We start from the raw sequence: 12,809 nt of genomic DNA on the forward strand, positions 1-12,809 counted from the left end.
TTTTAATGAAGGACTAGTTTGATTCTCTGTGCGTTTCTTATTTGTTTGTGTGCTTAAAGAGCCCTTAAATGGATTGGCAAGTATAGTTTTCCTTCCTGTGTTGATGTATTTCCTGGTAAAACAGGAAGTTGTAGCGGGGCATATCAAACGACAATTTTTTGAGAAATGTTCAATGGGTATTTGTTTACGTTACATCCGTTATATTTACCTAGGTGTTGCTCAGGTACAATTTAACCAGGAAAAGCAACATTTTCCCGGAAGAAAAATATTGTACATTTTAATTGCTTATATGCGCTACAAGTCAAGTTATCTGGATATGATGGCTAACGGCTAACAGATGTGCATTAAAAGCTTCAATCTTGGTTTCAAGTGAACTTTAGCCGTATAAATATACACTGATTTCTCTTTCACAGGAAGGGGTTTTGCAATTAGAAAACCTTTGGAGGATGCAAACACTCAATTGTTCATTTAAATGATTTTATTCACATACAAAAAAAAAAAAAAAAAAAACCTAGCCAAGAATAGCAAGAATTTTGGTTACAAATGACCAATGCTAGACAAAAACAAAAATATGAGGACTATTAATACACAGAAACTAATGATTAAACATACCTGGAATCAGTGAACAATGACATGAAGAAAGAACAATTTCAAAATAAAAGCCCCATTTTAAAAGTTCACTCCAATATAAAACAACATGAATTGAGATCTATTTAGAAATATTAGCTACAGTATATGTGTGTTGTGTGCAGAGAAAAACAAATGGATCTTGCAAAACCAGCCAAATATTGACTACATAAAAAAAAAAAATTAAAACCGGTATTACTGTAGATTTTGATAAAAAAAAAAAAAAAAAAAAAAGGCTATAAGAAACACAGACAGTTATTGAGAAAGTAAATATTGTCCATTTCATGCTGTCTTAAATACTTTGTGTGAGCATGTGCTCTTGTGCTGTGTGTATTTTTGTGGAGGGGATTTTACAGCTCATCACCATCTGTTGGGCTCTGAGTGTGGATCTGTGTGATTATTGTAATCTGATGCATCGACAGCACAGACACTACAAAAACAAACACTGACTGTAAAAGTCACTGTAACAAAAAATCCACTGTCGATAAAAGCCAAGAGCCCTGGCTGTGAAGGTTAGACCAAGTGTGGACAGTCTAATGTCTGACACTCAAATAAGTAAGTCAGAATAAATGAATTAACAAATACACAATACATTCATACATATGGTGCATTTATTTGAATACAAGTACCCACATTTTTCAAGAAGGCTCTTAAATGTAAAATAAAACTAGATTAGTACTAAATTTTAAAAGCCTGGCTAACATTATAAGTTGACATCAGGGAAGAAATGTATACTACTAAAATACTATAATATTGTTTAAAATGGTTTCTTTTATAACGGTCATAATAAGATGACAAACACTGTGCATCCTCTGGGACTTCCGTCTGAGCGTAAATAAGGGCTCTCTTGAAATCCTATCAATGTTTTATGTAGGTTGTGCTTATGTTTGTTTTGCAAACATACTGATCTAGAACCACTCTTTCTAAATGCAAACTGAATCCTATAAACTAAGGTATAAACTAACAAACTATAATATGATGAGGCAAAAAGCAATACATCACAAAAAATAATCTCTTCCACGTTAATCTACGATTGTCTTTGCCAGATTATATGCACACAGAAATGTGCTGCGGTGTATTAACATAAAGCAATAAGCCACAAGATTCAGAGTGCGTAACCCCATCATAAGTCGAACAGCAGTTTTAGGGGTTATATCTTCCAGCGCCCCTCTCATTTGCTTGAACATCCGCATTGTATGCCAACACACACACATATGCTCATTCATACATGCACACCTGGTCCAAACACACTCAGAAAACACGGCCAAGTAGCAGCACTCAGTATAAATATTTCGGCTTGTTGGTCGGCAGAACAGCCCACACTGGGCTCTCGTGGGGCAGGAGGGGGAGGGGGGCAGCAGTCAGGAAGCATTACTATCAAATATGTACCACTGCATCATTCACAGTCCAACACACACAACTATACACAACACAGGGAGAGAGAGAGAGAGAGAGAGAGAGAGAGAGAGAGAGAGAGAGAGAGAGAGAGAGAGAGAGAGAGAGAGAGAGAGTGTGAAGCAGAGAAACAATAGTGGTAAAAGATAAGACAGAGAGATAGATAAATAGATAGATAGATAGATAGATAGATAGATAGATAGAATTGAGGAAGGAAGGAAGGAAGGAAGGAAGGAAGGAAGGAAGGAAGGAAGGAAGGAAGGAAGGAAGGAAGGAAGGAAGGAAGGAAGGAAGGAAGGAAGGAAGGAAGGAAGGAAGGAAGGAAGGAAGGAAGGAAGGGATTGATCAATAGAAGAAATGTAAGGAAAAACATAGGAAGAAAAGAAAGAAGGAAAAGGAGTAAAATAATGAAGGGACATTAAGGAAGGAAGGAAATAAGAGAAAGAAGATGACAGAAAAAGATGAAGAATAGAGCATGACAGAAAGGAAGGCAGTAACGTGTCAGGAAGGAAGGAATATCAATGAAGGAAGGAAGGAAGACAAGAGTAAAGGCAGGAAGAAATAGACAGGAAGGAAGGAGGGAAGAAAGGAAGAAAGAGATGGTTTGATAAAGGAAATGTAAGGAAAAACAGACAGGAAGAAAGGAAAGAAGGAAAATGAGTAAAGGAAGGAAGGAAATATAAAGGAAGAAAAGATAGAGAATGAATAGAAGCAGAGATAATGTAAAAACATGAGTGAGAAAATTAAAAAAGTGTAGACAAGGAAGGATTGAAGGAAGAATCAGCAGAAAATAAAAAAATAAAAAATAAAAGATAATAGAGGCAGAGAGAATGAAATGTGTAGACGTGAGTGGACAGGTGGTTAAAACTTCTCAGAACTGCTGTGACAGGATGGACAGAGCGAAACTTTCATGGTAAAAAAAAATGAGAGAATACTTTTACCTCTTATTTTATCCTTCCTTTATAATACATGAGAGCTCTGTCTGTGCATTATTCATGCCTAAGTGTCTGAAACGAGAACAAGGCTGGGCAGAAATAGCCTCTCCTTCCTTTTCTCCTTCCTTAAGGGCATAGCTTTAAATTACTCTTTATAACATGCTATGAAAGCACAGGGACGTCATAAACATGTACACACACGTGTGTTTTTACTCCTGACCTGTAGTAGGAGCTCTCCCTCATGCAGCCAGCCGTCAACCAATCCAGTTGCTTTACTGTTGTCACGGTTACTGTTGTTCGCCGACAAACCATTGCAGTTGTGGTTTTTCAGTGCGACTGTTGACAGAAAGAGAAAGAAAGGGAAAGTTAAGTACAACTAAATTTAGTAGTGTTTGCTAAGTTAAGCATCACTATTACTTTTTGAACAAACCTCTAACCATAAAGGGATAGTTCCCCCTGAAATGAAAATTAAGTCACAATTTACTCACCCTGATGTTGTTGTAATGCCGTATACCCTTCTTGGCATCAAGCTTTTTAAAAAGACTTGCACTGTCTATTCCAGCATATGGCATTAGAACAACACCAGGGTGAGTAAATGATGACTTCATTTTCATTTCAGGGTGAATTAACCCTCTAAGTAGGCGTAACCCTTTCTCAAACTCATGAGGTTATGGAAATAACACAATTCTCACGTATTTACTTTTCAGAAGAAAAAAAGGCTCAAATGTTGCTCTTTTATAACTCATGAGACTTAATGGAGAATTTTTTTGACATACAATAAGAGTATACAGAGATATAAAATTAACATGGTTAGCTTGGCTCACATTGTCTTTGATGAGAAATATTTGTTTTCAAATTGAGATCTCTGACTTTATTACAGATTTGACCAAATCTGAGCAGAGTTTGAGATCTTGTTGAGACTTCTTAAAGGTGACACAAGAATCAAAGCATAATGTTACAAGCAGGGGATCTTACACAGATGTCTTTATTTGATATCAATTTGATCTCACAGTAAAGGAGAAACCATTCAGATATCAAAGAGAACTCATTTGAGGTTCAGTTTAGTTCAATTATATTATATTCACTTCAAGATATTCAAGATGACTCAAAAATAACAGTTTGTTTTCAAACAGGTTTCCCACACACTCTGCCATTGGTCAGGCAGACAGAAAGCCCCACCCTGACTCACGCCATTGGTTGAGTCACTGTTGCCGTGCCAGGCTGGTCGGAATTCTTAAACAAACAGAGCAATGTTTTGCTAGCCACAGAAACGCCATGTTTTAACTTTTCAAGGGTCACAACCTACAAATAGGTAATGTATTATTAAACTGACAAAGTATTTTAACATCCAAAAATCATTTTAATTGTTTTTTTAAGATTCATCTTACTTTCTTTTCAAGGTATTTAGTATTTAATACGGTGCGCTCTAAAAATGACTCTGTGCTGTTTTTATCTCGGCCAGTAATGGATTTGGTCTATGTGTCCCTCTTTCAGGACAAGACAAACTCTTTTGAGCATTAAAGGAGGAACTGACCTACAAACGACAGGGGAAATGGAGAGAGACAGGCCAGGAGAACAGGGACACGAAAAGCTTTTTTTACTGAGAGAGAGAGAGACAGAGAGAGAGAGAGACAGAAAAGGGAAGAGGAAGCACTTCTCACTTGTGCGAACATACGTGAAAAACGCATTTGGGCACGGTGAGAGAAAGGTCACCTAGCTCTCGCTCATAACCGCCTGGCAACAACATAAGCAAATGTGTCATATTTTATTAGCATCTTGTGGCTTATATTAAACCTGTGAAGTACTCAGAACAGTTTCGAACATTTGTTTATTGATATCGTCCAAAAACGTCCACAATAGCTGAACTACTACTAGCGCCAATTATTTCCATAACCGAAATCCCGTTCAAGCAAATGCCTCTTGATGTCATGCAAACTTAGAATTTAAGTTCATTTGACAATTACATGTGGCTCCTTTTTATTCTCCTTTGCCAACCTCTGACCCTTTTTAATAGTCCTGACGCGCAACCTATCGTGACCCCTGACCCCTGCCAAGCCATGATGCAATGAGTGAAAATGAGGTTGACGTTATTCACTTAACATTAGGATCCAGTCAAGAAGAAAATTCTGATATTACAGACTTTGATGTTAAGACTTTTTATTTTATTTCACAGAATAGATCTAGGATTGAGTTTTTAACCTCTATTTTGTTGTTTTATTTTTAATTATTATTTTTTTAAATTGTTTTAAGCACAAACATGAATAAAACATGAATAAACAATTCGGTAAAGTAAAAAAAAAAAAAAAAAAACTTAATTCATCAACCTGTTTAAATCCATTCCAACACAAAACGTCTTCACATATTTTGCCCGGACCCAATTAACCACTTTTTAATAAAGCGGTTTAACACTAACTCGTTGTAGGCCGAAGGCTAAACAACGTTGAACAAAACATCACGTTAGGGGGGGCCAAAACAATATATATATTTTTTTATTTATGTTTTTGTTAAATCTTGGTCTCCCCATGGAGAACTGATGCTCTTCTGGAGCTAATAAAGTCCAGAATCAGCTTTAATGCTGATGTTATTTTAGTATTATTTATATATTACTATAGTATTTATTAAAGGGATCATATAATGGTACATGCACTTTTACAAGTTGGTTGTACTGAAATGTGTGTTGGCAGTGCCTGTACACAACCATCATAAAATGATAAAAATCCATCCAGTGTTTTTTTTTTAAATCTTCTTATATGTTTCCCCGTCTCAAATCAAGCCGTTCGACCTTGTGACGTCACACGGTCGGACGCCCCTCCCACGATTGTTGATTGACAGCAGCGTTTCAACACAGACCCGCCCTCGCTCGTGAGCAAACTGTCATCATAGTCCGCCGTTGTTGATACGCTGGAGCAGATTGGCGTCTAAGCGATTGTGGTGTTCTGTTCTTGGGTGTAATAACGAACACAGCAGTCATTTTGATGTTCCTAAATCCGAACCGCTGAAGACGCAGTGGCTGAGTTTTGTTTTCGAAGGGAATATTCCCCACGATCAGCGTCAATGCTTTCATGTTTGCGCGAATCATTTCTTACCAGACTGCTTTATAAACGAGAACATTGAAAAAGGTATTAGCTCCTGTCTGAGTATGTGTTGTTTATGTGCCTAATAACTGTCATAGTCTCACAGACTGGTTATTTTTTAAACAGATCAGTAAAATTTTAGTGCTTCAGCCCTTACAGTTGTACCTATCACTGCATAGATAACGTTACGCATCACGGACAAGCCTACATTTACAGAAAAAAAAGTTTTTCATGCCCATTAGCTGTAACATCAATCTGTCAATGAACTAACGTATACATCAGTAAACACATAGCGTTCGTATCTCACTACTCTACCCTGCCAGTACATACAAAGATAGATCAAAGTGGCATTATGTTAACCAACCATTCAGAAACGTCCTGTTCGAGCCTTAATTGTCGAACTTCTTCTGGGCCGTCATCTTGTTCCAGGTCCGACTCCGGTTCGAATTGATACGGTTGCACAGTGTCCTCAGAGACTCCCGCTGGCATTCTTCAAAATATACCCTCAACTGTTGTCAAGGCAACACTCCACGTGTGTTGTTGTGGCAAAACGCCCACAGAACAGAGGGGCGGGGTGAGCAAAGCTCATTATCATTTAAAGACACATGCACTTAAACGGCGTGCTGAAAACAGAGCTGTTTTTGACCAGGTTAAATGAGTGTTTTCTTACAATACTAATGAGAATTTTTAATTAAAGTATATTACAAACTTTGAATTTAGACCCTAAAGAATCATATTAGCTTGTACAAAAATGGCATTATATGACCCCTTTGATAGTATTTACTTTTATATTTTCTTTTTCTTTATATTTTCTTTTATTTCAGCTTCATTTCAATTATCAAAATTCATTTTTTAAAAGTTTTAGTTTTAGTTAACTAACAACACTGGATTTAATGCTGCAATATTTGGGTAAAACAAAAGGGGAAACATTTAATTTACTAATTTTATTGGCGAGATATATTAATCAATTAATATTAATAAAGCAACAATATTGGCAATAAAAAGAAAACTGATGTCTGTAGACAATACAAGTGAAATTTTACCATTCTTAAAGGGATACTCCACTTTTTTCGGAAATAAGCTCATTTTACATCTCCCCCAGAGTTAAACAGTTGAGTTTTACCGTTTTAGAATCCATTCAGCCGAACTCCGGGTCTGACGGTACCACTTTTAGCATAGCTTAGCACAGATCATTGATTCTGATGAGTCCAGTAGCATTTCTTTCAAAATGACCAAAGAGTTTCAATATTTTTCCTATTTAAAACTTGACTCTTCTGTAGTTAAACCGTGTACTAAGATCGACGGAAAATGAAAAGTTGCGATTTTCTAAGCCTATATGGCTAGGAACTATACTCATTCCAGCGTAATAATCAAGGAACTGTGCGGCTGTACCATGGGTGCAGCAGGCGTAATGATATGACGCAGCGCCTGAAAATAGTCCCCAGCTCGGTAACTTCTTCCAACGTGACCGGGACTAAGTTTGTCTAACCTATTAGACCTATTTTCAGGCGCTGCGTCATATCATTACGCCTGCTGCACTCATGGTACAGCCGCACAGTTCCTTGATTATTACGCCGGAATGAGAGTAGTTCCTAGCCATATAGGCTTAGAAAATCGCAACTTTTCATTTTCCGTCGATCTTAGTACACGGTTTAACTACAGAAGAGTCAAGTTTTAAATAGGAAAAATATTGAAACTCTTTGGTCATTTTGAAAGAAATGCTACTGGACTCATCAGAATCAATGATCTGTGCTAAGCTATGCTAAAAGTGGTACCGTCAGACCCGGAGTTCGGCTGAATGGATTCTAAAACGGTAAAACTCAACTGTTTAACTCTGGGGGAGATGTAAAATGAGCATATTTCCGAAAAAAGTGGAGTATCCCTTTAATATTAATTTCAATACCACATTAAATGTCATTATTATTTTGAACACATAATTATTAATGTTAATATTTAAATATTATTATTTACATATTGTTTACAAATTAAAATAAACATTTTGATACATAATAATATGAATTAAAACATTATTTAGATATTATTATATATAATATATTATTATATAATATAACTATTAAGTATTAGCATGTACTTTTAACATCTCAACACAACAACGATGCACTAAAACCTTTCCTTTGCTTTTTTCATGTACAGACAACATTGTCAAAACAATCCATCCCCGTTCACACGGATCCGCGAAAACGGCTAAAAACGCTGCATTTTGCGGCCAGGCCAGTAGTTGGCGATATCACTTTGTAAAGAAACACTATAGATTGAACACGTAATATGTATAACATCAACCGTTTTCACAAATTCACATTTTTTGTAGTATACACAGAGACGATAACAGTATAGTTTTCAAAAACTTGCACTTTGAAACCCGTTTCAAACACAATACACACATAAATTGTTTCGTTTTTTTGTCGGTTGTTTACAATCACTTTCCTTATTATCTTGCCAAGGCAGCCATTTTGATGTAGTGCATTTGAATGTTCGCAAACAACCTTCACAGAGCATGTGCGCACTTAGCTATGCTAGTATTGTAAGGTATCAGCCTGTCAATCACACAAATGTTTTAAGTATAACATATTTCAGAAGATTAGGCTTTGTTATGACCGTAACAAGCATAGCAGCAGTTAGTGGCAGTGAAAACAGGAGGCTAAGAGTGTTTCGGTGACCCTGACAATCCTTCTTATATGCTTCAAAGACCGACGGGATGTTTAAGGCCCTTTTCCCATGATCTTTAGCTCCTGTCTCATAGAGCTGGAGACAAAGGGTGAAGGGCCACAGCCAAACAGAGACCCAACTCTGCACGCAACCACACCATGTATGTATGCCAATGACACTGCACCATTTACACAAGCAAAGGACCAACAAATCAACACATGTAAAACGTCTATATATATAATGCCTATTTATAAGACCATTACATTTTTTGCATTGCAAAATAATCTTGATGGCCTTAAAAACAGGCTTTATTTTCTTAAAGTTCGCTATAAGCACTTGAAATTAACATAATGTCGTCGTACATTAGGTGATAGATGAGTTAGCGATTCCCTTCGGAGGGGATTCAGAGGGTTTCCGGGCTGTTTCGCATGCTTGTGCTATGGGGGTTTAACTGTGTTTATGTAGCGGGCCCATTGTGGGTCACTGCACATTGAGTCTCCTTGGGGACAGAGACTCGGGAAAACCTGCACTAAATGCTTTGGCTTGGTTTCTTGTGGTTTTACTGACGGAGTCCAAACAGCCGAGGGGAAATATGAATGAAGTAGTAGGTTAAATGTCAGGTTTTTAGGAAAAATAAAGAGTTACAATACTTATTTTTAACAAAATGTCAGCATGATAAAGAGGGTAAATAAAAAGTTAGAATATATATATATATATATATATACATTTTAAAATTGAAAATAAGAAAACAAGTTAAAATAATTACCCATTTATACAAGTATAAGACAAAAGTCAGCATAATGTTATTTTAATTTTATTATCAACAGTAAATGATGATTAATTATTACAAAATGATTAATTATAATGTTTTTTTATTTTTTATTATATATATATATATATATATATATATATATACACACAAAATTAAAAAAAAAAAAAAAAAAGTACCATATATTGTTTTACTGACGGTCACAAAAGCTGAGAGAAAAAAAAGAAAAAATTATAAATAATAATATAATTAAACAGGAGTGACAAAAAAATGTTGGTTGAGAATATATTGATTTTATATTTAGAAACAACTTAGATTTTTTTTTTTTAATGATTAATTAAGTACTATTAACAAAAATATTTATATACAAATGCATATCATAATTACAAATAATTAAAATAAACAAATGTATTAAACAAAAATAAAAGAACTAAGAATACATTTTATACTTAAGAATAAAATAAAAAAACATTACAAAATAATTAAAATAATAAACAACAACACACACACACACACACACACACACACAGTTGTTTATTATTTTAATTATTTTGTAATTTTTTTATTTCATTCTTAAGTATACACACACACACACGTACTGTACACACACACACATACAGTATATATTGCCAAAAGTTTTGGGACGTCTGCCTTTACATGCACATGAACTTTAATGACATCCCATTCCTAATCCGTAGGGTTTTATATGGAGTTTGCCCATCCTTTGTAGCTGTAACAGCTTCAGCTCTTCTGGGAAGGCTTTCCACAAGGTTTAGGAGTGTGTTTATGGGACTTTTTGACCATTCTTCTGAAAGCATTTGTGAGGTCAGGCTCTGATGTTGGGCGAGAAGGCCTGGCTCGCAGTCTCCGCTCTAATTCATCCCAAAGGTGTTCAATCGGGTCGAGGTCAGGACTCTGTGCAGGACAGTCAAGCTCCTCCACACCAAACTCGCTCATCCATGTCTTTATGGACCTTGCTTTGTGCACTGGTGCGCACTCATGTTGGAACAGGAACATCCCCAAACTGTTCCCACAAATTTGGGAGCATGAAATTGTCCAAAATGTCTTGGTGTGCTGAAGCATTAAGAGTTCCCTTCACTGGAACTAAGGGGTCGAGCCCAACCCCTGATAAACAACCTCACACCATAATCCCCCCTCCACCAAACTTTACACTTGGCACAATGCAGTCAGGCAAGTCCCGTTCTCCTGGCCACCGCCAAACCCAGACTCGTCCATCGGATTTCCAGACAGAGAAGCGTGATTCGTCACTCCAGAGAACACGTCTCCACTGATCTAGAGTCCAGTGGCGGCCGGCTTTACATCACTCCATCCCACACTTTGCATTGCACTTGATAATATAAGGCTTGGATGCTCGGCCAATGCAAACCCATTCCATGAAGCTCTACGCACGGTTCTTCAGCTAATCTGAAGGCCACGTGAAGTTTGGAGATCTGTAGCTATTGACTCTGCAGAAAGCTGGCGAGTTCTGCGCACTGTGCGCCTCAGCACGCGCTGACCCCAGTCTGTGATTTTACGTGGCCTACCACTTCGTGGCTGAGTTGCTGTTGTTCCCAATTGCTTCCAATTTGTTATTATACCACTGACAGTATATATATATAGTTTATAAATATGAATATTTTTATAAAAAATAAAGAGTTAAAATAATTAACATATTTTATATGAACTATTATATACTTACAGGGTCAAAACAGCTGAGGGAAATAGCTGAGATTTCAATACAATTCCTATCTGTCATTCTTTCTACTGCTTGTTACAGCTGAAAGCTTGTAAGAGGAAGGAGAGCTTTTGTTTCGTGAGGAAGATAAAACCAGCGAACGAGAAAGGCATAGAGAGAAAGAGGGTATCAAATATTAACACACGAGCCTCTGAGCGGCGTGTCACGTGTTGATGACATCACGGCAGCAGATGTGGACGTCTGCGAGTGGCTCGAGGGATTGAGATTCTGCCGGGGCCTGCTGAAGTGAGCGCTCTAGATACAGAGCGACAGCCAGCAAACGATAAAAACATCACAACAGACACGTCTGTTTGCGCACACAGATGAACGACTCGCAAGGAAAAGACTCAAAACACTCGCTCTATATTTCACTCCCTCCCCATCTATCCCTCTTCTCTGGGCAACATCTCAGTCATCTCAGCTAAGCAAGTAGTCTTACTGCTACAGTATACGCTAGCGTAGCTAAACTCACTCATACAAACGCCTAAACAAAACAAACAAGCAATGTAAACTTGACACTAAAAACATTGCTACTGCTCGCTCTTTCATATTTTCGTACAAGATTACAATTTGTAGACGCTAAAAGTATTAACCAAAAATTGTAACTGTTTTAGGATGAGGTTTCTGTTGTCCAACACAGTTAGCATGCTAGTCACATTAACACTCAGGCCTAAAAAGAAACCCAGATACAGAATTAATGCCAAACCATCAAATATGTTAACATTAATCTTGCATAATTAATGATTTATACATGAAGGGGTGGGATTGTGTCAATGACAGGTAGCAAGTGTAAGAACAGGATGTAAAGGCTGCTGAATCATTTAAGATGGAGTTTGATGAACTCTGATCAGTAGTTATAGTTTAAAGCTGCACATATGAGCATTTTTAGAAGTCCTGGTATAACACTTTTTTTTTAATTCAGTCTGAATGAACACGCTAACTGTGACAAGATTACATGATAAATCATGATTAAATATTTAATTGATTGACAGCCCTAAAAATAGCATGTCAATAATAAAAATAATCAAATAAAATAAATAATTATAACAAAATAATATGTTACCCTAATTGTAAGTTATAATATGGAATTCAACTGATATACGTTCACAGATGTGTGTTTATTGACTATATAATTGCAAATAAATATTTTAGTCGGTTGATAGCCTTAAAAACAAAAATACATTTAGAAGAATTATGCATAAAAAAAAAGCATGCAAAAATTCATTCTATATTATAATCAGTATATGTTTCAGTCAAACATAATAAAATAAAATAAAAAAATACAAGAATTATGCATAAAATAAAAATAAATGAAAAATACAATATTTTAATCAATTGACAGTAGGAAAATAATATTAATTAAATATATATTAAATATATATTTAAGTGGTTGACAGCCGTAAAAACAATAATAAAATAATAATATTTTTTTGCCTAACTATAAGAATTATGTATAAAATAAAAATACATGAAGGATTCATTAAATATTTTACTCAGTCAGTTAAAAAAAAAAAAAAAAAAAAAAAGAATAATTATGCATAAAAAATAATAAAAAATAATAATAATTGTGCATAAAATAAAAATAAATGAAAAATTTAATATTTTAA

At 35.9% G+C, this 12,809-nt stretch overlaps 1 protein-coding gene across 1 annotated transcript in view; it reads right to left on the minus strand.

The window, feature by feature from the left end:
* ahr1b (aryl hydrocarbon receptor 1b) overlaps positions 1-12,809 on the minus strand; it is a 45,428-nt gene that overhangs the window by 14,667 nt on the left and 17,952 nt on the right. The window contains exon 3 of the mRNA XM_084417926.1: positions 3,178-3,293. Within this exon, the coding sequence (XP_084274052.1) occupies positions 3,178-3,293 (116 nt within the window). The remainder of the gene's footprint in view (positions 1-3,177; positions 3,294-12,809) is intronic.

Source organism: Rutilus rutilus (assembly GCF_951802725.1).
Source record: "Rutilus rutilus genome assembly, chromosome: 8".
In the NCBI taxonomy this organism is placed as follows: Eukaryota; Metazoa; Chordata; class Actinopteri; order Cypriniformes; family Leuciscidae; genus Rutilus; species Rutilus rutilus.